Here is a 25,861-nt window from a genome sequence, read left to right as displayed (position 1 = left end):
TTAGAACATGGTCTGTTTTTGTTTAAGCTGAGGTACAATTGGAGTGGTTACACGGCGCGTTTTCGAGTTTATTTTCTCGTCCATACTTTTCCACGTTATCTCGTGGACTTAAATTACAGTTTAAGCAGTCGTTTAGGCGTCATAATGACTCGCGATTATTGGGACAGTTTGTAAGTGTATGTGCGTGTGTAGTATGCATCCTCATCCTCGCTGATCCTCTACGACTGACGACGTGTCCGCAGCGGGACACGGTTTCTGGGAGAGTGTGACGTCATTATTTTTTAAACCCTTTTCTTCCTCCTCACGTATTTCTCTCCCCCTCCTGTTTTTTTTTCTTGTCTTCGCTGCGTTCGCTCGCTCTTCCCCTCTTAAGCTTCCCTTCGCTCTTCTTCTCTTGGGGTGTGAGTGTTGGCGGCCTATGTTTGTTGCTCATCCACCGCGATGTGGCGCGGCACATCGGCTCCTGTCGCCGGAGCGACACAGCCGCACCCAGTGGAGCGGCAACAGCCTCCCGGAAGCACCCACTCATTCGCAGACTCGGATCGCGCGCTGACCGCTGCTCTCTGACCCACATACAGCGGCGCATCCCTCACTCCCTCGTGTGCTGTGGCAGACGTCGTCCACCTCGGGCGAGTGGCGGTCTTGTGTCTGGGGCGCGAATCGGTGCCTTTACGGCGAAGATGTGTACCCCAAGGGGAATGTTGAGGGAGCTAAGTCTGATATCTTACAATTAGTTATGGATACTTCTGGTGATCTGAATTTGAGTGAGGTTGCACGCTTGGAAGTCATTCCTTCGATCACACTCGGCGTCCATGCCGTTGGTGCCTGAGCAGGAATAATTCATCCACAAGAAATCGGAATTTGAAACAAATGTTCAACTTTGAGTGAGAAATCTTAGTTCTGAGAAATTTTTGTGAGCTTACGGATTCAAATTTGAGCGGGGTTGCGTGGTTGTGAGCCACCCCTAGACTAGGCGTTGGAATGATTGGGGGTGTCGGGCGGAGTGTGACATTCATCTGTCTGCGACCCGACTGATAGGATCCCTCGTGTAATCCCATAGAGGCGCACCGTCGAATGCCTTCGAGATGTCCGCTGGGGGCCGCCTCTTCGCCGCAATGGACCACCTCTCTTGCCCCGGCTGCCGTCTCTCCGCCTCCAACGGGTCAACCGCCCCTCAGGAGTCGCCGCCCTCACCCTCCACTCCGTCCCCGCCCCCGCTGCCCCCGGAGGCCCTCGCCTTCATCTGCGCCTCGGGGGTCGCATGCCTGCTCTCCAATGCCATCCTCGCCGCGGCCCTCATCCGGGCCCATACGGGAGGCCCTCAGAAGGCCTCTCGACGGCGTCTCCTTGCCCTCCTGCTCAACCTGGCCCTGGCCGACCTGCTTTCCGCGGCCCTCCTCGGCCCCCTGGAAGCCCTCGCTCTCTCAAAGGAGGGCGCGTGGGACATTGGGGCCCTGCCATGCCGCCTCTTCCTCGGCGGGGACGTGCTGATGTGCTCAGGGGCGGCGTACGCCCTGGCGGCCCTCGCGCTGCACGCCGCGCACGCGTGGGCCCCGGGGCCCTTCGTGGGCCTCTCCTGGATGCTCAGCGCCTCGCTCAGCGTGCCCGCCTTCGCCCTGGCCGACGTGGTGCTCCTGCCCTCCGCGTCGGGCCTCGAACCCCGGCCTCACTGCTCCCTGCCCCTCGCCCTGGGGCCTGCCGGGGGCCCACTCCTGCTGCTCCGCCTGCCGGGGGCGGCGCTTGGCTTCGCTCTCCCCACGCTCGTCATCCTCGTGTGCAACGTGCAGGCCGTCGTGGCGTACGTCAGGCGCGGGCACGAGGCGGCCGAGGCATCGGATCGCGACGAGAGCCTCAAGCTGTGCTTCGCGCTCTCGCTGTCGCACGTCATTTGTTCCTTCCCGCGCTTCGCGTACGCGCTCCTCATCCTCACCGAGCAGACGGACGACTTTCTCGTGCCACCGCTGACGAGCGGCCCTGCCGGCGGGCCGCCCGCCTTCGCCCTGGCCGCGCTCCACTACGCGGCATCCGCCCTGCGGCCGGCGCTCGTCGTGGCCGCCAGCGCGCCACTCCGCCGCGCCCTGCTCCCCCGCAGCCGCACCTCAACCTCGCCCCCGCAACGGTGACGCGTGGGTGCGGAGGGAAAAACAACCACTTGAGCTACAGTGCAATTGCAATCCAGTGAATGCGTCGGGTGACTGTGGTTTGGCAGAATGGCACGGGATGGAATGAGCTATCGACGACCTCTCCTCCGAGAAATATGTATTTTTGCTGTTATTTCGAGAGCGTGGGTAGAGCGCATGTCATTAACCTTAGGGTCCCGGAGAAAGCCTTCGTGCCCTCTCCTCCACACGCGAGTTTGCGCAGGGAAAATGACTGGACTCCGTTCCCTGTGTGTGTGAAATCCATGGGTTATTACCTTTGCTTGGGGTGGATATTAATCGAAAGCAGCCTTCGGGTGGAACTACCCATTGAATTTTGAGTGCTTTTGAAATGAAGTGTCAGCTATGAACGACGCTCAACATTCACTTAATCTAATGTGGAGGTCCTTTATTGTGAAAAGAAATGTTAATTTTAAAGTTTCGAGTTTTTTTTTACCCCGAGAACTCTCAATTCAGCACACCTACTATAGTGGCATGTGAGTTTAGGCTCCAATAAATCCCTCCGACCAATTTATATGTGGGTCCGCCTCTGGTTTACATTGATATATACGATTATTAAAGTGTCGTCCCTTGAAATTTTCGCTGTAATGGTAAAGTATCATGTATTTATCTTTGCTCCAGTAAAATTTATTTATTTTTAAATATTTTATTTCACTCTAATGTCATTGAACCGTTCAAGCTCTTGCCTAGAGTTTGCTCGATAAATGTCTCGAACTCTGCCAGTGATTAAATCATTTGTTCATGCCCATTGGCTCATCAAACAGTTGAACTTTGCGGCGTATATGCCATAAACATAGTCAATACTTTCTTTGAAAAGAATAATGATCGTGACCCTGGTCCTTCGCTTTAATTTTACTGGTCTTTCTACCGTAAAATTATACGATTTTAATTCATGCAGGCTTTGCTGATTTTGTGTTGAAATTAAACTTTAGCTCACACTAAAAAGAATAAAACTAAGCAATACCTAGCCGCCAATATCATCTGTAGGTGCGAAAAAGGCTACGCATTTTCAGGTCTTTGAGTTGAATAATACATTTCGAAAGCAGAAACTGTTGCAAATACCGTTTACTGCGTTGAATTTCTTCATTTAGATAATCATCTTACATTCACATTTTCATTTGGATTGTTAATGACAGCTAATTAATGCAATATTTATTCTGTTCGTGGTGATTAAAATTGCCGCGATCTTTCTGATGTATCACCCTGTTAGGCTGTCTGAGCGACAGGAGTCTACCAGCGGGATATCGCACTGGGATCCTCAATTCAGGTCACAAATCTTCTTAGTTGAAGAAGTCATTAATATGGCGATAAAAATATCAGGTGAGTAGACAAATTGTATCACGCATATAAAATTATTGCTCAAAAACTAATACGAGCTTGATTTACATCATCATAAATGAAAGTGAATAATGTTGCATGTTTAATTTTTGTATCCTTAATTTGGCTACATATAATGAAAGTTTTTTTCGATATCAGCAATAAATTTCATGGCTATTTTGGTTGCGGTAGTGTTTAATCATAGTCATCTGTCAAGTTTTAAATGTTTTTCATATTTACAGTGTGGCAGGAATATTATTGATAATTTTTCCGATCGATTTTATAATTCATTATTCTTTTTATTCCATGCCATTTGTAATTTGAAAGTCTTGAATGCATTTTCAGAATATAATTAAATATTTTATCGGCTGGCATACGGTTTTATGCAACTTAGTTTATTCCTTGGTGAAGTTAACCCTTTTTTACCAAATTTGAAGTTACCGCCGTTTATGTGTCGGAGTAGCAAAATGCGCAAAGATCTCGGTGATTTCTATCAGTGAGAAATTTGTTCAATTATGTCTCTACGAGTTCAAAAATGGTCTATATCTCACTATAGTTTGTCTTTTTTAAATTCCTGGGATGATATCCAGAGAAATTTTGGCTCAAATACCGCAGTTGACTATCGGTTGATAGTCAATTCTAAATAACTTCATGTTGGCAGCGCAGAAATCATTAGTTATTTGTTTTCTTGTCAATACGACGATGTGGTACACAACTGGATGATGTGAGGCAAGGTGGACAGGGGCGATATATTTTTATAGTTTATTATTAGGTGATTAGGATATGTTTCGACATGTCATATTTAAGCATTTATCGTGTGCGACTTCTGGTGTTGGCAGTTGTGTGCTTGGTTTTGTGGAAATCTTTCAGCTACTTTTCTGAGATTAACAATGAGGTGTGATTGTTTTTGGTGTGATGCTGAAGTTAATCTGCGTATGTGACTCCTGCTGAATCCTGTAATTGGTTATCTTAACTCCTTTATTTCATTTTACAGGCCAGCCATGGCAAATCCGAGATCACGTCAGTGAAAATAAACATTTTAACGGTAAAAGTTACTGTTTTCTATGAAGCTCTCTGCCCGGATTCTCGAAATTTTTTTATACGACAACTCCTGCCCAGTTTCGAGAGAGCCCCTCACTTATTAGATGTTGTTTTAGTGCCGTATGGCAAAGCAAAGACTCAATTACTCCCAGGTGAAGGTGGGGACGAAGGAGTTCTGCATTTCTCTTGTCAGCATGGACCTGTGGAATGCCATGCCAATAAGGTGCATGCTTGTGCAATAAAACACGTAATTAATCAGGATGATCTCCTAAAGTATGTGACATGTATGATATCAGACAATATGAACCCGGATGAAGTCGGTGAGAAGGTGAGTAAATGTAACGGAGTTGACTGTTATGTCTGTTGTACTGTTTTGCTTGTTTTTTTTGGCCGTGATTACGCACTCTCTGTCGTTTTACGAACCCCCCTCGAGTTCATCTTTCAATGTTGCAGTGCGCTCTGGACCTAGGGATCAATTGGGAACCAATTCGGACGTGTGCCTCTTCCTTAGAAGGAGACCTTCTGCTGAGAAAGCACGGCGAAGATACTCATGGTTTGAGACCTCATGTGTCTTTCATTCCCACCGTAACCCTTGATGATGTAAGCTGTTGATTCTTTTATTTATTTACATGTATTCTGTAGTTTTAGTAAATACCCTCATACTATGGTGTAGTTTGGTCTAAGATGGATGAATGGAAAAGGTTTAGCCAAGGGCTTACCCAGGATCAAAACTAGGAGAGGGCAAGGCATGGCCGTTCAAGTTGTAACATTTTAGCATGGAAACCTTAATGAAATCTACATTTTAAGAAAATCAAAGCAGCGCTTTATTGTTTTATAAATTTTTTGCTTGAAAAACAACTTCTTTTGGTTACACGCCTTGTACAAATATAATTTTATAATTTTTCGTGGGCTTAAAGAAAATTTGTTGAAAATTTTGTTTCAATCCAGTCCTGGTTTCCTTAAAGACTTGAGATTTTTGCGTCTTGAGGGCAGCCGTCCGCCCCCGCTGGGTACACCCATGGGTTTAGCTGTGATTACATGGCTGTTGATTGTCTTCTGATGTGGTTTATCCCTTCTTGCCTGTCCTAAAGTTAGATGTTAATTGAAATTCATGTTCTCTCCCTCTATGTTTTGAAGTTATAGCCTTTTAGATTCTTGTGTTTTGTCATGATCTCGAAAACCATCAACATGAATATCAGGATTTGTGTGTCTTAAGTAGGTACATTAATATCGTCATTTATAGTGGGCAGAAAGGGTGGGATTGGAGCAGTTGCCTGGCTAGTGGGTTGTAGCTTCCTCTCATCACTTATTTCATTTACCTTATTGCATATGTAAAATAAATGTGACTCATGAAGCCTCGCCATATCAGGATTATAAATACATGTAGTGCTTGTGGTGAGGAAATGTTCAGTTTTTAAAGGATTGTAGGATGTTTTGGAAGTAAATTCCAGATCCCTAGGAGATTATTTTATCATTAAATTTGCTGAAGGTCTTTAATTTAATATTCCATGTTGGGGTTTCTCTCTTCAACAACATTTTAATGTGGTGTAGACACCATATTAAAATAGTTGTTGCAGACCTAGAAACCATGATGCATTGATTTTCTTCATCTGATTTTGAAAAATGGAAGCCTTAGTTTGTATCTTAGTTAAGCAAGTTTTATTATTAAAAGTGGGCAGCATGTTCAAGGAGTCTTGTGTCGACGCCATGGGATCATTCTTGGGACCCGAGGTCAGTGTCATATTACCGGCTCCCTAATGAAAATAGCGATGTGAAAATGTCAATGCCACCGTGTATTTAGCTGAAGGCAAACTGTCACTTTTTTAAAACATGTAATATGTAATGAATTTAACACGTTGCATGCGGATGGCGAGAATTCTCGTCATTTTTTTCCTGAACGTTCCGGACGGATGGCGAAGATTCTTGTCATTTAGACGCGTCAACCTAAACAATTTGAAAGCATACAATACGTATTCGTTTGTACGTTTTCAGTTGTTGTTCGTTATTCATAATGAATTGATGCATCATAGCGTTTGATTGTGTAAAGTTATATTCTAAACATTAGCTTTTTAACCATGTTTAAACCAAAGGCATATTTCCATTCTCAACACCTCCACCCAGAATGGCGTTCCTAGGAATTTAAATACCCCAGTATGCAACGTGTTAACTGCTACTAACGTGAAGTGGTTAATTGATTATGCAGCATTATTGCATGATGCAAGATCTTGTGTTATTGGCGTCACTTCAATAATTTCATCCATTCTTTCCATGAGTCGATTTTAAATGATTTTTGTGTTCATTCCTTACAGAGTCAAGACAATCAGGCTGCAATACTCAAGGATTTGTTCAAGGAAATATGCAAGAAAATTGAGGCAAGTATTTCTTTTTGGAACTGTGCCTTTTTGAAACTGGCTTGAGGCTTTTCTTGAATCTTGTTGAGATGCATACTTCCTCTTCATTGCCCCATAAAGTCATTCACTCATTGCATTCTTTAATGTTATTATTTTAAATGTTTATTTTTTGTATATTATGAAGTGGCTACTGAAAATGAAAAAGATTATGTATTGGTATACAGAGTGTATAAACATGTTCTCTCTTTCTACAAATATTGACAGTTTTCATATTTTTAATTGCTTTTCTCTGCTTTCGTTATTTGAAAAATTGTATTGCATTAATTTTTCTCTGATAATAGGATAAAAATACTTTTATTTATAAAGGTATTACACATAAAAATTGAATTCAATACTTTTTCTACTAGTGTGGTCACTAAACATGAATTTCAAAACTGTGACTATAGTGGCTTAAACTACTGTTTTGTGATGTAAACTGGTTGGAGATTTTTAGTCATTTATAATATAATGAGGGGGTGAATTTTGTCTTTTAAGGCACTACAATGGCTGTAAAGGTCTTAACTCCATTTTGTAGTGTAGTGCTGCCCTCTGCCTGGTCTATTTAAACCAACTAATATGGCAAGAGCAGTCTGCTTTTACAACTAAATGTTTGCGGAGAAATTAAGAGATCATATCCGCAAAAAGAACCATTGTAAACTATACTCAATTCTTGAGGGTTCCTTACCTAAAGACCAGTCAAATAAACCCATTCTCTTCAAATCTTTCTCCAACAACCATATTTGTTTAACATTTGGATTATAACAAGAACATAAAAAGGCACTCCATTAACATATCATATTGTTATTCGCTCATTTTCCGGATACTGAAAAGACACTGAATAAGTTAGTGACACTTGACAGAATTCTTATAATATTATACATTAGCCCCTTTTTGGTGGCTAGAAGTTCCATTCCACAAACTCGAGTTAAATCGAACATAAACTCAAAACTCGACGGATCTCACTTACACAAATTAGATGAAAGGGAGACAGAACCGAGCAAACTTGAATGAATGAAAATGCCCAAATATGGGCATTCCACCAGCACACTGGTGTTGAAATTTCTCCCTCAATAGATAAAAACAATTAATAGCCACAGTCCTGTACCCAACTCACAAATAACCATGCTTCACTATCTTAGTGTTGATTACGCACCAATTCAAAAGAGCTGTGGAGAGATGTATTACCCAGGAAGGTCACATGCTGTGATAGAGTGAGGAACTATGTATCATTTCACTCCATACACTTGACATTTCCAATGTAGCAGCGCACAACAGACAACTTAGACTCAGTTTTCCTTCTGCTGGCCATTCGCCCAACTCCTTAATTTAGGTGGGCCTTAGAATAGGCTGTGCAGGTGTACTGCGTGCCACACTTTGTCCATCTCACTTTCTAGGTGGTTAATTTTGAAGTCCATAAAGGGTGAACTCCTTCTTGCCCACAATCAGGAGTGACCAGTAGGGTGGGCCGAAAAAAGGCTTTTTTTCCTGATCAAATTTACCTTGTACGGGAAAGTTGCGAAATGATATAAGGATCTCGCACACAAAATATTTTTCAAATCGGATGATTTTATTTTTATTTTAACTTACTTCTTCAATGTACCGAGAGTACAAAAACATTTTCATCATCTCTTCATAAGTGGGCAAATCATTACCCCTGAAAATTTCGGGTGCAACAAATATCATGCACTCCACTCCACACCTGGTACGCTTTTCCTCTATTTTAACCATTTCATCAATCCTCCCGTAATCGTTTGGAAGGTTGGTTGTGGGACTTGATGGTAGCCACTTCCTCATGGTGAGTTCTGGGTAGTTTCTTCACGAAACTAGCAGAGAGCTACTTAGTGAAATGCTTGGTGTTCAGGTTCTGTTCTCTCTCAGCCTTGGCTGAATTTCTTGTTGAAAATAGCTCCACAGGTACGTTATTCGTCATTATGATTTATGTTAATTTCAAATAATTTACCTTATTATTAATTTTTGTGGGATTATTTACTATCATATGATGATTTATTTGCTAAAAACTTAAATTCAATGAAAATGAATATAATTTTACCTCCGATTTAGCCCCCAAAATGGAATTTTAGAAATTAGGCAAAAATGAGTTGTGTTGTGCGGGTGGTCTATACTCTAATTTTGTTGTTAATTCATAGACATTGTTTGAACCGTAGATTTTGTCAAATAAACTTCAAATTTCATTTTCATATACTATAAACATGTATCCACTCTTTGATGTTATCCATTATCCCATATTTTCATAAAATTTGTCCTCATAGCTGTTTGATTCTGAAATCAGCCTGATTTTTTGCAAAATTTTAAACTTTAGAGCTTGGGCGGCAGTGGTTAATATCATCAGATTTGAAAAAAAATTTGTGTGCGAGATACTTATATCATTTCATAGCTTTCCTGCATAGGGCAAATTTGATCAGGAAAAAAAAACCTTTTTTCGGCCCACCCTAGTGACCAGTCCCTCAACTGCAGTCCCATGGCTTGCCCGTTGGTGCAAAAGTCTCTTTCTTTCTCCTCTACATTCACGTACTCGAAATAAATCAAAGCACACTTTAATATTGGGCCTCAAGTAGGTGTCTAAAGTCTACCTTTTTCCGCAAGGTAGGGATAGCGTGCGACATTTAAAAGGAAATAAAAGACAATCATATTTGTGGATTGGATTTTTTAGATTAATACTTTACAGCCCCTCCCAACTCCCCTCCAAAGATGACAATTATACTTACAATTACAAATACATATTAAATAAAACAGTTGGACATTATGACCTTTTTTTTGATTTAATTCTGCTTCCCTTCTGTTCTTCTACCTCTTAGCTTCCTGGACAATCTCCCTACTAATTTACATATTAAAATCCCTACCAATTTCGTAGCCTTAGTTATTGTAAATATCCTAAATGTTTGTCATGTACTCTTAAACTTCTTATTTTCGTCAAGGAGACTTACTGTAAAACATATAAGATCACGGGAGATCATGGTGATTATCTGAAGAGAGTGTATATCTGTATTAGATGTAAATGTCTAGGAAAAACATTTGCTACTGAAACTACGGGAGACTCATTAACCCTGCAGATGTAGCACCTGTTTTTGGTATGTGAGTACTATCGCTGAGCCTGTCATTCTTTGTAATATTTCTAACCCTGCCGCGTGAACAGCGGTGAAATATACAACAATTGCCATGAGAAAAAATTCCCCTGGACCGGGAATCGAACCACGGACCTTTGGCTTTCCGGGCCAATGCGCAGACCACTACACTACCCAGTTTCTTAAATTCCCATGGCAATTATACCGAGGCTCATGGCACTAGGTGTTAGGCCCACGCGGTCCATCGAGGATGGCAACGCGAGGGAGAAAGGACTTCCAAGAAGCCACAACTGGTTGAGAGCCTCAAACCTGTGCTAAAGCCGCGCAAAGCGGTATTTGTAATATATCTAACCTTGCCGTGTGAATGGCGGTGAAATATACAAGGATTGCCATGAGAAAAAATTCCCCTGGACCGGGAATCGAACCACGGACCTTTGGCTTTTATAATTGCCATGGGAATTTAAGAACCTGGATATCGTAGTGGTCTGCGCAGTGGCCCGGAAAGCCAAAGGCCCGTGGTTCGATTCCCAGTCCAAGGGAATTTTTTCTCATAGTGATTCTCATAAACTGTCATTCTCTTTTTTACTTTTTTTTTTTTTTTTTTTTTTTTGAGGTCTCAACCGATGAAAATTGATCATTTTTCTTCTTTAATTTTTAAATATTAAATTGACAATGCTTAAATGGTTCATTTCATCAAATCAAGCCCATATACGTCTGATAACGTATTTTTTCCTTACTTAATATTGGTTGGGATTCATAATGCATACCTTAACTTATTATTGATTTATTGACTTGTGAAACTATGTAATACACAGTGTTAATATGTATTTGGATTGAAAGAATATTATGAGACAAAATTATGGTGGAATTTATGGAGGTGGCCGAACATAAATATCCCCATGAACTTCGTGCACATAATTTACTGGTGGCCGAACATAAATATCCCCATGAACTTTGTGTATACGATAAACTATGTGTAAAACGATACGTTATCTTAAAAGTCAAAACCTCTTTAGAGCTACCGATTCCACTCTGCCTCTCCGACTTCAAGCAAAGGAGCTAATGGTGACTGAAAATGTGAATGCTAATCTTGGTGTGAATCAGCAGTTTTTCTTTAGATGCAATTTATCGCATTTGGCACATTAGATATGCAATGCGGAGTTTAGCTTTCCTTTTACTCTTTAACTGAATGACATGTGAAGTAAGGAAGGCTCTAGATTTCTGTGAATGTGTCACTTGTTTTGGGAATTGCCGATATTCCTTAGAAAATACAGAATCCATCAGTTAAAGGTTGGTTAGGCCCATGCTGTCTTAATTGTAGTTCGGCCTATATAACATAGGAGGGAACATGTCGTCTGTCTGACTTTCGTTTATCAAAAGGAGATAAAAGGAATTAAGCAATATTTGCTTTCATTTTTTGCATCAATGGTTCTATTAAGTTGTTAAATTACTAAAAAACAACTTTAATGTTATATAATGACATTAGTTACATGACATTTTGCATAGTGAAATCGTCTTCTTGGGATTGCTTCCATAGAATTTCATTGGAATGCCGTTTATTGACCTTCATGCATTGATTTTTTCCTTCTGCAGGCATTTCATCCAGCAGAATGTGGTTAAGTTGCCATGACTGTCTCAACTTTGGTGTTACCAGAAGTGGAGGATGCTATTGCTGTGATGGGCAGGAGTTAATTGTCATTCATAACTGTTTGGTTCATCGAGAAGGAAGTATAAGTTTTTAAAGTAAATAGAAAAATTAATAGGTAACAGAAATTTGCCATTGCTTTGCATTTATTGGCAGATACATTTATGTATTGTTTTTAATGACTGAAATATTTATATTAACCTCTCGTACTTTCTTGTTGCACATATATAATGATTTCGAGGCAGCCTGTCCGTTTGTTGCAACTTAGCAGAATTTAAAAAAATTTTGATGTTTTATTAGTGAAATTATAATGGTGAAAATATTGCTTCAGTCTCAGATATTCCCTTGTTTTGTATTGATACTTTATTTTAAAATTGTTATTTAATGTTTTATTAGAATTTAGTGATAAATATTTATTTTATTACTGAAGAGATGTATTGTTTGAAAATGTTGAGTATGAATGTGATTTTAGAATCTTATATCTCACTAAAGCAACACGATTTGAATATCTGGCTTGTTGCTGCCAGCCTATTTCTTTGCTGTTGATCATTGATGGAGATGGAGGTTTTCCTTGCAGAAACTGAAAGTCAAGTGGATGCAATTGTTTTCATCTTTTGGGGGTAGGCTGTGTGATTTGGGAATTGTTGATTCTCCATAATGTGCTTCTGTCATTATACAGTTTGATTGTGCAACTGAGAAGATATTCAAGTGCCAAAGTAATCAAGCGTAGGACCTCAATAGAGCTATGTGCTTGAATGCCAGGATTGAATTTATATTGTGAACTGGGTGTATCCTTTTTCTAAAAATGTTTCTGTATGTATTTTAGATTTACATAGGCTATGGAATATTTGCATCCATAAATTTGTTTCCCATTTGGAGAAAATTTGGTCGTGCATGAAATATTTGAGCACCTCCAAACAGTTTTGTTTTTGTCGGTTTTTTGATTCCATAATGGTTGGCCTTGCATCTACATGAAAGCAAACTCATTTGTAAATGAGTGGGGTCGATCAATCGATTTTGTCAGCATTTGCATTCAGTGCGTAAATGACATGTCTTGAATGTTATTTTAAAAACAGGAATGTGTCCCAGTATACCCTAAGTTATAAAGTATTATATCCAAAGGATGCATAAAATGGCCGTTCATGATCATTCCGCTTTGTACACATTCCTGGTTGCCATTTTATTGGGGTGTAAGTGAACTTAAATCGTTTAAAAAATTAAGAGTTTCCACGCATCCATGAACAAAAACTTGTCTTTGTGGATGCGCAATGTCTTATTAATTTAATACACTTACTAATCCAATGACTTTTGTATTTGTATCATGAGTGCTGAGACTGATAAGGTTTGTGAATTAATTAGATGTAATTAATTAGACAGTATACAATCCTCAAGATGATAAGTTTTATGTGTACTGCTGGGGAAACTCAATTTTTTAAAACATCATATGCTCATTTCTTGTTATCTAACTTAAATCGCTATGAGTATGTAGTCTGTTAAAAATGCAACCAAATTCAGGTGATATATGGTCAATTTATACTGGAAAATTTTAACTCTAAATCATTCTTGTGACTTACTTGAGGAAACATGATGATTTATTCTGTGGTGTTCTTAAGTGGTGTATTTTTGTCACTGTTAAGTGCTGTGCGCTTGCTATTGCTTTTTTGTACTGTTCATGTTCTTGAAACAATTTGGATGTTGTGTTTACTAGTACTTTTAAGAGATGACTTGGAATTTCAGGGGCAAATGCAAGAGAAAATTTTTCTTGTTTCTTATTTTGTAGTTGTTGGATAGCAGTGATGGAAAATGTTGGTGGGTATGAGACTCTTTGTATGTAGATACCATATTCTTTTGAACATTTCGTTATACATGTAGTCTCATGATGTTTATACAGTATTTTTTGTTGTGAGGCCTGAAAGTTGAGGTATTATCTTTCAATTGGCTCTTGTTAAAGTAGCTGCCAGTTTTTGCTTGGCATCCTGAGAATCTGGGTTGAAACAGGCTATGAACTAATTCTGTTACTGTTAATTACTTCAGTTTCTTTTTCATTTCATAGCTAATAATGCGTGATGAATGAAATCAATAAATATATTTCTAAATGTAGGCTTTTGCTTACTTCGGTTTTCTCCAATCTGTAGACCCCTTGTGACCAATCATGTCACAGATGAACGCTGTCCTTATCAGTGGTGGAGTGAGGGGAGGGGGTTGGGGGTTAAAACGCCCCCCCAGAGCTTAGGGAATTTTTAAAATGTAATCCATTTTACTTAGTATTACTTATATAAAAGTCTTAGGATTAATCAAATATCCCTCAGAAAGCAGTAAAACTCACCATTTGGAACCATTAATCTTAAAAATTTTCTGGAGGAGGGCCCCCACACCTCCCGCTTACCCTGGCGGGTATGCAACGCCCCAACACCCCAAAGTATTAGTTGCGCCTAAAACCCCCCCTAGCCCTAATTTTTGGCTGTGCCCATGGTCCTTATACATACCATACAAGGTCATTGACCAGTATACATATCTTCGTCTTAGAGCTGCTGAGTGCTGTCAAAGCGGTGTGTAGTTCTTTTAGGCAATTCATTTTGGATTTCACAACTTTGTGTTGAATGGTCAGTGGTTCAGGGTAACATGTTTATAAAACTTAAGTGTAGGAAGCAATGGAAATTTACAGAAATTCACTTGCTGCAATAGATTCTTTCACCCTTGGTTTTAATCTGTGAATAAGACTCTCGTGCTTGGATCTTTTATTTTTTTTTAATTCTAATAAAGACGTACACAAACAGCAAGACTGCCAATTTAAAGTGCACTTATAACAACAAATATTAATTAGCCAAATAATAATTATTTATTACAAATTTAAATAGAATAAAAGAAAACAACAAGCATTTATCCGGCTATCATTTATGTGATAAATATGTTGGAGCGAGGTGAGTGAAATTAGTAAGTGTCAGAGCAAACGGATCAATATCACGGGGAAGAGAATGTGTTAGAAAAGAAAGTCTATGGAAAAGTGAGCGCTTAATTACAGATAGCCTGGGTGTAGGAGTGTGGAGTAAAGAGGTAGATTGGGTGTGGCAGGAGGGTACTCTAATGTTGAGGAAGGACACAATGTCAGGACTGTCGAAGTAGGAGTTAAGGGTATTATAAATGAATTTGATGTCTGATTGAAGTCGGAGAAGGGAGAGACTAGAATAAAACTGCACTAGTAGCTGACTCGCAGAGATTTAGGTTTCTAAATTTAACAATTTTTGCAAAAAAAGTTGTAACACTGTTAAGGGTGGCAAGATTAGTGGGAGCAGACATTGACCAAATTGGGGAGCAATAGTTGATCAGTGGAAGAAGTATGGTTGAGAAGTAGGATTGGAGTGTCTTAGTACTGGAGATATCCGTAAACTTTTCTGAAGTTCTTTATTCTGAAGTTCTCTATCCTGTGAAGTAGTTCTGTTTTTCGAATGTCTCCCATGGCCAAAAGTTAATCTAAGGCACTGATTTACCACTATCTGAGAGTTTTTGGTGGGATTTAAGTGCAGCATGCTCCTGATTATCAGACTACGGTTTATCGGTGTTGCAGATTATCTGTGCATGAGCTCACACATCTTCGGTGTTCTCCGCGATTTTTACAAAAAAATAAAATCTCACGCAAAAACACCAGGATATATTAATTTTAATGCAAAGCATTACGGGGCCTATTATTTCCATCAGAATCCCCGTCGTAAAATGGAATTATTATATTTACTTGCTGACGAGGAATGTTTCTGGTTTACTTGGGCATCTGCTCTAGCATTGCAGACGACAATCGGCTCTAGAAAAAAACACTCTTGATTAATTTTAGAAGAATCTTCAATGGTCAACTAATCGTAATTTAAGAGAAATGTCATCTACAATTTTTAATTGTATTTTTCATATCTCAAATGTGCAATTATTGCTGTTGCCTCGCATGCGGTTGAATATCGGTGGCGGCAAAGTAAAGTCCTCACCTGCCAAAGCGACGGTCGTGGGTTCGAGTCCTGCCTGGATAAGTTACCCTTATCCAGGGCGTGGGCGTGTGTGAATGTTCCTCATTGTTAATTGTTAATTCCCCATTGTAAAGGCCGTAAATGTGCTGTGTATTGGGTAATGGAAATAAATAAATAAAAATAAATAAATGGTCAAAGGGAACTGGAGATCTCGTCACCCTCAGGCATGTCCATGCTGAGACTAGTCAAGGTCAAACCGGAAGGGAAGGGAAGGTAGAAGTGAAGGGAGCAGGGGAAGTGAGATTAGCATGAGTCATAGCGGGGCACTTGCCAGTCTAGAGAATTCGCTATAAGTCCTTGTTTCCTATAACTCCTGCTGTGCGATGGAGTGATCGCGCCCCCATTGCCCTCATGGGAGTTACATGCTCCTTTTTTCAACCATTGAGGTGCACCATTGCACTCATTGATCACGGATCAGCAGTTGCATCCCGGGTATCTTGTGTTAGACGCAACTATGCGGCGTGGTGCCTGACACTGTCGTTTCCGATGTCGCACAGCGGTTTTGAAGCATTCTCAGGGTTCCCACTCAACCTTGAAAACCTTAAAACCGTGAATTCTCGTATACCGTGAAAAAACCTGGAAAAAGCCGTGAATTTCGTCATAAAACCTTAAAAATCCCTCAATCATTATTTTATCATTGTATAACTAATATTGACAGCTTAAAAGAAAAATGGATATTTCGATCATATTTCAAGGTCAGTCACGCGCAGACATGGCAACGTATTATCTGTACACGTATATTTGAAGTGCAATTATTGGTCCGTGTGCCATGATGACACATTGACCATAAGCCTGTACCAAAGCCGGAAGACTGGTAACCAAAGTGTCCATTAACACTTGCAAAAATTCAGACTCATCTTAACTTCCCTGGCACCCTGGTCCCTATATTTTCCCACTCACAACCATTAGCCGGAGCTGAATTTTTCAAACGATATGTGACGTCATGAGAGATAGCTTTTTCATTGTTGAGTTTACATTCATGGTATCTGTTGCGTTTGTTAAATTTTTAGTTAAATTGCAGCCAATGATTGCTACGTGATCATTATTTCTGCCTAAAATGCCTTTTCTACAAACCGTGGATTTGAAGACATTTAGACCGTGAAAACCTGGAAAAACCGTGAAATTTATATTTTAGATTGAATGGGAACCATGATTCTTGCATACCAATTTTCTGACTACATGATCTTCCAGCCACAGGTGCTAAGTTTTTCAGAAACCAGGTATTACTTGGAGTAGTAGGGCAATCAGAGTGTGGGGATCAACCCAGCACTTAAAGATCTGGCGAGAAACACCGGGGGGTTTTGTCAGGGAAAAACCCTTATAGGAGATCTCTCTCCTAGACTGGAGAGAAGACTTCTCCTTATGAACAGAAATCAATTGCGAACGGTAGTAGGCCTGCTTACGGGACACTATCATGTAATGAGACATATACACCTGCTGGGGGTAACAGACTCAGATAGGTGTAGATGGTGTGAGATGGGAGAAGAAACAACCACCCATCTAATATGCGAGTGTCCCGCAATCATGAGGACTCGATATAGACACCTGGGCTCACCTTTTATGCAGCCCCAGGAGGTAAGAGATCTTCCCATTGGGGAGCTTTTGTCCTTCGCTAAGGACATTGGCCTCTTTGGGTGATCCATTATAATTATCGGTGGTTAGCACAATGGACCTATAGGTCTAAGTGCCCTGGGAGCTGATCCCCCACCACATCAACGAATCTAATCTAAATCTAATCTGGAGCAGTAGGAATACGAGTGAAATCACGTAAAAAATCACAATCGAGGAAAAAAAGCTCTTAAACCCCTTGCGTTGTAATGACGAGTCTAGCTCGTCATGAACTTGCGATGCCAAACTGCGCAATGACGAGTGTATCTCGTCATCGTATTTTCATTGCTTTAGCACAATTTTGAAGAACAATATAATTATTTTGAAAGCTTAACAATGTTAAAACATTCATAGTATACATGAACAATTCATATTTCATGAAACATGATGCATTGGAAGGATTAAAATGATTTTATTCAAGTTAGATAGTTGTCCTCTCCATGTTTAATAATCACATTTTGTTTCAGGGTTTTACATTGATTACAAATTACAAAATATCATTTCACTACCCAACGTTTAAAAGAGAACCACAGAAAAATAAATGGAGAATAGGTGCGCAATATTCAGAAAACTAATTGAAGTGGAAGGGGTTAGTGATTCAAGAAAGCAGTCTAAAATAACAGACAATGTGTGTAAATAAAACAGATTTTAAGGATTACTCAAACTATGAAAATGAAAAGATATTAAGGCGTAAGTTTGGATTATTCGTGTTTTCGATTATTCCTGCTGCCTCTCCCCATCATTAGCCCAGATATAAATAGGGTGCTTTCCTATTAGTTTTATATTGCCTAAATCGAAAGATTATTACTCCTGGAGTACGCATTTCATGCTTTTAGATTTTTAAATGACGATATCTATTTTTCGCGATTAAATGAAAAGTGAAAATTTTCAAGCGGGCAAAAACGTGACGGCTAAGTATGAATGATGGGAAAAGCCCGTGTGATATATTTCTGGTTCCCATTACGGCCAAGTGAGGTGACCTTGGGGCGAGGACATGTGCACCTCTGTGATGCAGACTGCTAGCAGGAAGTGCTTGGCTTAAATAAGGATTATTAATACCTTATCAAACGAAGTGAACTTTCCGACCATAGGCAGTTTTAATAAGTGATTATTAACCCTTTTAATGCTATCCTTCTTCCCAGGGTACAGTCGAAAAATGCGGAGGGTATTTTAATAAAATGTAGCAACTAGGAAAAATAAACATTATATAGTTAATTTTTTAGATATCTTTAAGTGTTTTTTTAATAATGAGATTAAATTGGAAAAAAATCATAACATTTTTATACGTTTACTGATATATAAGTTTTTTAAAATTTCAATGTCCTCAAATTTAACAACAATAACGTAAAAGCCGATATATTTCGGCTCGTCGCACTTTTCAGCCGAGCGGTAAAAGCCGATGTATCGGCGTGCCGCACTAAAAGGGTTAAGAGATGTTCCCCCTAACTCTGTGACTCATGCATGCATTGGTAATTTCAGACGACGTAAAACTCCTATCTACTCGTATAGAAACTAGGTCCCTATGACGTCACGTGGAGTGGCATCGCATGGGCGCCAATCTGGCCTTTTTCAAATGAGGTTAAAATTGACCCTTGCCATTCGTCTAAACTGGGATTTCTAAAACCAAATAATTTGTATATTATGAATACACTAATGGTGGGTAACGAATCGCAATCAATGCCTTTCGTTTTCTTTGACGAAGGAAACTACCCTATTGCTCAAATGTGAAAACTATTAACATTAATTAGTGGGGATAACCTGATCAATCCCACTACTTATGTTTAAAGTTTTAATATTTTTTCCTCTCTTCATGTTTTTGGGGCTCTTCTCAATTGGTCAATGGTCACTGTGAGTAGGTGTCTTGTTAACATGCTAACAATATTTTGGAGGTCTCATTTAGAGAGGTGCTCGTAAAATGTGAACTCCCTATCGTTTTTTTCGGGGTTTCGAACTCTTTGACCTAGGGACATGCATGCACGCACTACGGAATTCAGTGATAATTTTTATTTTTTTATGTTTGTGAATTCAGTTTTAAGAATCCAGTTACTATGCATACAAAGAAAACTAACTCACATGATAACCAATTTGCTTTGCATGTGTTCATGTAGATCATCAAGACTATTGAATAACTTAGTGCTATGTTGTCTGCCAATGATGTTAATTGACCATTAAGCATGCCAGCACATAGATTATAAAAATAAATTAAAAACAGAGTGGGGCCGAACACAGAATCCTAAGAACCAACAAACAACCAATGAACAGAGTGTGAATAAGGCATCTTCTGTACTTTTACCACTCTCAAACCGAAATATGTCATCGTTCAAAAATTTAAGAGACCGAACTTTAACAACTATTTCTATTATATTAGAAAATATAGAAAGAAAAGATATTGGTCCGTAATTATTTACATTCATTTTCTCACCTTTTTTTTTAAAATACTACCGCAGTTTACAACTGTTTAGGAAATATTCCTCTATGCACACATAAATTAACAATGTGAGCAAGAGCCTGCGAAATATTTGCATTAACTGCTTTAATAACATATGCAGAAATATTATCAACATCTTTTGATTTTTTTGGCTTCAATTGATAAATGATGCTGGTTATTTCTTTTGTGTTATTTGTAGCAAAATACTAAAGGTCACTTTATTTTAAAACTAGAAACATTTTTTCATTTTTCTCCATATTACATTGTAGAAAAGCGTTTTGAGTAAATGACTCGACCAATTTTCTAAAATGAGAGCTAAATTCACTTACTATGTCCTGACACTCAGTGACAACGTTGCCTTTAATTATTTTTTATTTCGCATAATTCTGATTACACTCATTCCTCCGATAAGCGAATCCAAATGCCATTGGGCAGCAGTTCACAAATATTATTGACATTTCAATTTAAAAAGCCAGCATTATATTCTTCTTTATGTTTCATAATATCATATTCTAATTGTCGTTTGTATGATTCACAGTACCTGTTCAGCCTCTCGTTAGCAAGGCCTTTCCTCATTTTTTTTATACAAAATATTCTGCCAAAAAATTGTACTGCACTGAGCATATGCCATCCATTGCTTCTTTATCTCTTCCAATCTGTCGTTGTCTGATACATGCTCAGCTTATTCCATGCAGAATTTGAATCTATTTATTATCATTTCATAGGCTACTTCTACATTTTTTTGTGAGCAAACATCATTCATCATCATCATCACTGGTCAACAATCCTAGCATTGGTGTGACGCAGCTCTCTACTCAGTTCTCCTATCAGATAATGTTTTCACACCTACGTATTTCCTCTCTTTCACATCTTTCTTGACTTGTTCCATATATTTTGTTCGAGGTCTTCCTTTTTCATTCTTGCATTCCACATGTCCCTCGACGATTGTCTTCATCAGGCCATCATGTCTCAAGATGTGGCCTCTAAGGTTGTTCCGTCTTCTTGTTAAGGTTTTCATGAGGCTTCTCTTCTCTCCTTCTCTTCTTAGGACTTCCTCGTTACTAACTCAGTCAATCCATTTGATTTTCATCATTCTTCTGTAGCACCACATTTCGAAGGCCTCTATCCTTGCTTTCTCCACTGCGGTCATTGTCCATGCCTCACTTCCGTATAGGAGCATACTCCAAATGTAGGTTGTTATAAATTGTTTCTTTACTTCCATATTTAAGTTTCCTGCTGTAAGCAGGTCTCTCTTTTGGTGGAATGCTCTCTTCGCCGGAGCTATTCTGCTGATAATTTCTTTCTTACTTCTGCCATCACTAGTTATCTTGCTTGCCAAATAACCGAATTCATCCATCTCTATCAGTTTTTGCTTTCCTATTTTAATGTTAGTCTTGACTTCTTCTCTTCTGCTGCATACTAACATCTTGGTTTTCTTCATGCTTATTTTCAGTTGATATTCACAAACATCATTACAGTCATTTATTTGCATAATGCTCCCTTACCCTCTATTGGTGGCTTGGCATCTACTAGACAGCATGCCATTTTCCTCTCTTTCCCCACATCGTATTTTCATTGTTAGCAAACTCATATTCCTTGTATCTTATTATTTTATGATTCTGAATTTCTGAGCCGCCAATATGAATATATGTTTTGTCTCATTTATGGAATTAAGTTTGATATTTTGCTGTTTTTGGAGTCTGGTAGATGCCACCAGACAACTTGAGTTACAATACATTACATGCTTACTGCTTCGTGATATTCATCGCAAAGTTTTTCAATATGTTTATAATTTAAACTAACAACTATTTAAACCATTAAATTTTGGATATGCATCTTATTGCTACAAATTTTTTATTGCAATCAATTTAACAGCTGAATAAAACTATTAATGTGAAGAATTTACTCATGGTTCTCACATTATTTGTGTGAACTTTGGCTCATAAGGCATCGTTTTCCCATCTGCTAGATATGTTCATGGTGGCTTATTACATTGATGTAGACGCATGAAATTATGCGTAAACATACACATTACAATTTTGTGGTTACATCAAATATTAACTTTCCAATCTGATGGGAGATATATTGGTTCAAGTTCAACTGAAAGGGCTATCAATATAAAATAGGTATTTTCGAAATCAATTATACCCCGAGTACATACTGGGGATATAATTGATTTTGGAGATACAGCAGACTATAAGATGCAGAGGTTGCAATATTAGCGCGTTGTTGTACCTGAGGTTGTATCGTTGTATCTTGTGTGACTTTGTACTTGTGTTTATCCAGCGACACGGAGCGACACACACAGTGCTACCAAGAACTCATAGTCCAACATGTCTGCTACCATCAGCATCATGAAATATCATGAATACATATCACGAAAAACCTTTTCTTCATTTATTATAAAGAGCATTCTCCGCCAATATTAAATATGCCCATCAATTTACATCTGAAACAATATTTATCAAGGTGGCAATTTTTGAAAGGACGATCCAGTCATTTGATGAAGTCACGGACGTATTTAAATAAATATATATTTAAAATTATACATTTGCGTATCTGGAAGTACGGAAGCAATTTTAAAAACACATAAATAAGGGCAGGAACGGATTTCATTCCCAAAGTATAGCAAAATGTGCGTTTGAATGCAGAATACTTCTATGCACGGGTTTTATTATGATGATATCCGAGTTTTATTTTTACACCGTATTTCCACCAAAAAAACATGTGCAAATAACTTTTCGGTGCTGTCTGGGATGCCTGTAGTCAAAATTATTTTTTAGGTCATTATAAAAATCTTTAGTGTGGAACGTGGAGTGACAACAGAAAAACCCTAAGAATGGCTTATAAGCATCGATATTTCTTGAGATGGGGCACGTTCTCCGGGTGGCAGAATTTGAAAAGTTAATTTTAAAAATTTATTTTACAATAATTAGTAATTTATAATTCATTAAACAATGGTATTATTAAAACATCTTAATAGCAAACATAGGATGTGTATTTTCAACTACCGCATCTCAAAAAAATAGCTTACGGATGTATTATATTTTGGCGGTGGGGGGAGAGGATGTCATTGGAGGCAGTGGTGCAGCGAGGGTTTTGGGGGTTAAAAACCCCCCAGAGGTCAGAGAAATTTTTAAATTTAATCCATTTTACTTAATTGGATTGATATTACTAATAGAATAGTGTCAAGACTAATAAAATATCCCTCAGAAAGCCGTAAAACTCACCATTTTGAACCGTTTGTCTTAGAATTCCGCAATTTAATAATCTCGCACCTACAGCTTATCCTGGTGGGTATTCCACACCACCATGCACCCCGGTATTAGTTGAACCAAATCGCCCCCCAGCCTTAATTCCTGGCTGCGCCCCTGATTGGAGGGGGCCCTCAAACTGATCCATTTGCCTCACCTGACAAAAATCCTAATTCCAGCCCTAACTCCAAATCACAACTCATAGCGGACGATGATGCCGTGTTTTGGGATCAAAAATGTGTGTTGGTTATGGATTTCAAGTTGCTAATTTTTAAGTTTAATCCGTTTTACTTAATTGGATTGATATTACTAATAGAATAACGTGCTAATAAAATATCCCTCAGAAAGCCGTAAAACTCACCATTTTGAACCATTTATCTTAAAATTCCGCAATTTACTAATCTCGCACCTACCGTTTATCCTGGTGTGTATTCCACACCCCCAAACACCCCGGTATTAGTTGCACCTAAAGCTCCCCCCCCCCCCCAGTCTTAATGCCTAGCTGCGCCCCTGTTGTGATCCATTGCAACGCCCGTCCCATCAGCGCTAGTGCAGCCAAATTATTCCTTGAGCAATTCCAATGTGGCATTTACGATCGCCCTACGTGCAATCTTGAAGTAGAGCTTTTTTACTTCATATTTTCGCTGGATTGAGAATGTGGCCAAGACGGAAGCGTTTCAAACGGACGATGTACTTCAGGTGAAAGGTTAAATTCATTGAAAGCCATTTGCAGCAGCGTTCGTTCTATGAAGAATGCATTTTATAGCTCGGCCACAGGCACAACGAACGCCTCAATCGCCGAGACGATTATGCCGAAAATTAACACAGTGTGTGCTTAATATTAAGCGATGAAATGATTTTTAATCAATCACTTTCATCCTCCACTCATAACTCAATCGGAGGTCGAAAAAAACCAGCGCATGTAAATTAAAAAGGACATACTTACAAAAATTAAAATATTCAGGCACAGAATTGTAACAATCACGAAAATAAGATAAAGTTGCAAAATACTGAATAGCAATTTAAAATATTTAGGTATAAAATATTAGCCACAGTCCGTTGTAGGGTATAGTCCACAAATTTCCACCTATAGGAACGATGTCTAGGTGGCTTAACTGGCTAAAGCAATCGACCGAAAGTCGAGGGATCCGTGTTCGAATCCCGTTCAGAGCGGATGATTTTCCCTCTGAGGAACTTTCGTACAATATATGTATTGCGGGGAGCCTCCGTAAAGTTTTCACCATGTCTAGTCCCGGTATACTTAAAGTAGCTGCAGCGTTAATTTATTCTTAACCATCTACACTTGAAGCGGTTGGTTGGCCGGGGGATCAGATAACCAACAACCCAAGTATAAACATCATTCAGTTGACAATAAAAAGTCATGGTACTTTTTGACACGATTTATTCAAGACGACCGGTTTCGTCGCAGAGGCGACATCAGACGGTACAGAAATCGTTAATTTTACAGTTATGACTTACCTTGAGTAAGAATAGACGATGAAGGTCAAGAATTTTGAATGTTTCCACGGAAAGAAGTCAATTCCATCAGTTGCTCCTCATATATTCCTTGAAGTAGCAGCTTCCGCAGGTAAATTATATATTCATTTGGTTACGAAGGCTCCAGTGTTGTTCGCAATGAACCATTTAGCAATCCCTTTTGTATAATGAAGGCAGCATCGGGTTACTCCACTCGGACATGGCTTCAGTTGAATATGGATATCTGGGAAACGAATCTGCGAATGACCAGAAAAAATAAATACCACTTTGTTATTTTTACATTTCATTGAAGTGTTATTCATTTCAACGACGTTCAAATGGAAGATTAATGGCTAAATTATTCGGGATAAATGACACTATTTTGGAGCCAAGAAAGTTGTGCCAGCTGCTAACGCCATTATTAATGAAAAAATGCAATAGTCTTAGAGAGCTTAAGCGATATCAGTGGCATTGTGGATGAATATGATCACATAGTTGCCTGAATTATAACAACACACCTTATTTCGAAGATAGGAGTTCTTTGTTGGCATTGAAAGTTCTGTTTTAACACTGACTAGGTTCCACCGTTTATTCTTGACAAATTAAAAATATAAATAATTTGCTCCATCATTTGAAAGTTTAACCTCGATTGAAATTAGGGCAGCAATTATGAGGATATCAAATAACAAATACGCAGCTGATGGAAATATGTGAAATCTATAGAATATTTCCGTTTCATAGAATATTTACCGCCGAAATAATATGCAGATGCCAAGAAAAATTAGCCGGTATTATCCCTAAGCGATTTTTGTAATAGCGGGATAAAATTAAAAAAAGATTATGGATCAGTTCAGTAGGTATTGAATGCAATGATTGCACTTTTTATCGCGTGACAATACCTCCAATTTTCTTTGATAGAATCTACTAATGTTTATTGTGACTTTCATTAGGTTTATAAGCTCTTCAAATTAAAATCGTAAATGAATTTGGTATACACCGATGGTGATGAAATGAATGGTAAAGGGGATCATTTTTATGCACTCATGCGGACACAATTATACTTCTATATCATATACTAATCACATAACGGGATAAGCTTTGTTCTTAACGTTCATTAACTAAGCAACACCTAATCACTGCCTACCCCTGCTTCTCACTCTCGTATGCAATAATTTCACATGATGGCCTATATTAGTGACATTTTTATGCGCAAGTATAATAGCAATCGCAACAAAATTACAATTACCACCTCTGTTCGGTATGCCATGAAATTGATATGTTCTCACTTACCTCAGTCAATACCCCTACATTTATTCTTTGTATTTCTGTTGATAGCGTAAGTAGTAATCTCTCGTTTCTCTCGTTAAGTTCATATGTACATAATATTTAATTTAATAGATAATGCAGCTTCTTCTTTCGTATGGAAGCCAGCATCAAGCGAAAATCGGAT

At 38.9% G+C, this 25,861-nt stretch overlaps 2 protein-coding genes across 2 annotated transcripts; both read left to right on the top strand.

Moving 5' to 3' along the window:
• The first annotated feature begins 1,085 nt into the window (after nucleotides 1-1,085).
• Nucleotides 1,086-2,123, top strand: LOC124158231 (neuropeptides B/W receptor type 1-like). The gene has a single exon (XM_046533419.1). The coding sequence runs from the start codon at nucleotides 1,086-1,088 to the stop codon at nucleotides 2,121-2,123; it is 1,038 nt and encodes a 345-aa protein (XP_046389375.1).
• A 1,891-nt stretch (nucleotides 2,124-4,014) lies between these two features.
• Nucleotides 4,015-13,735, top strand: LOC124157953 (GILT-like protein 1). The gene is made up of 5 exons (XM_046533061.1): nucleotides 4,015-4,371; nucleotides 4,471-4,845; nucleotides 4,971-5,117; nucleotides 6,827-6,889; nucleotides 11,584-13,735. The coding sequence occupies exons 1-5, from the start codon at nucleotides 4,270-4,272 to the stop codon at nucleotides 11,608-11,610; spliced, it is 714 nt and encodes a 237-aa protein (XP_046389017.1). The 5' UTR covers nucleotides 4,015-4,269; the 3' UTR covers nucleotides 11,611-13,735.
• The last annotated feature ends 12,126 nt before the right edge of the window (nucleotides 13,736-25,861 follow it).

Source organism: Ischnura elegans, chromosome 4, assembly GCF_921293095.1.
Source record: "Ischnura elegans chromosome 4, ioIscEleg1.1, whole genome shotgun sequence".
NCBI classification, from domain to species: Eukaryota; Metazoa; Arthropoda; class Insecta; order Odonata; family Coenagrionidae; genus Ischnura; species Ischnura elegans.
The sequence above is the reverse complement of the archived record's forward strand: the minus strand, read 5'-3'. Positions and strand labels throughout refer to the sequence as shown.

Coding starts and splice junctions, on each gene's coding strand:
- LOC124158231 (XM_046533419.1), top strand. CDS start 1,086: ATGTCCGCTGGGGGCCGCCTCTTCGCCGCAATGGACCACCTCTCTTGC.
- LOC124157953 (XM_046533061.1), top strand. CDS start 4,270: ATGTCATATTTAAGCATTTATCGTGTGCGACTTCTGGTGTTGGCAGTT. Junction 4,846..4,970: donor CGGATGAAGTCGGTGAGAAG/GTGAGTAAATGT, acceptor TCAATGTTGCAG/TGCGCTCTGGACCTAGGGAT. Junction 6,890..11,583: donor AAATATGCAAGAAAATTGAG/GCAAGTATTTCT, acceptor TTCCTTCTGCAG/GCATTTCATCCAGCAGAATG.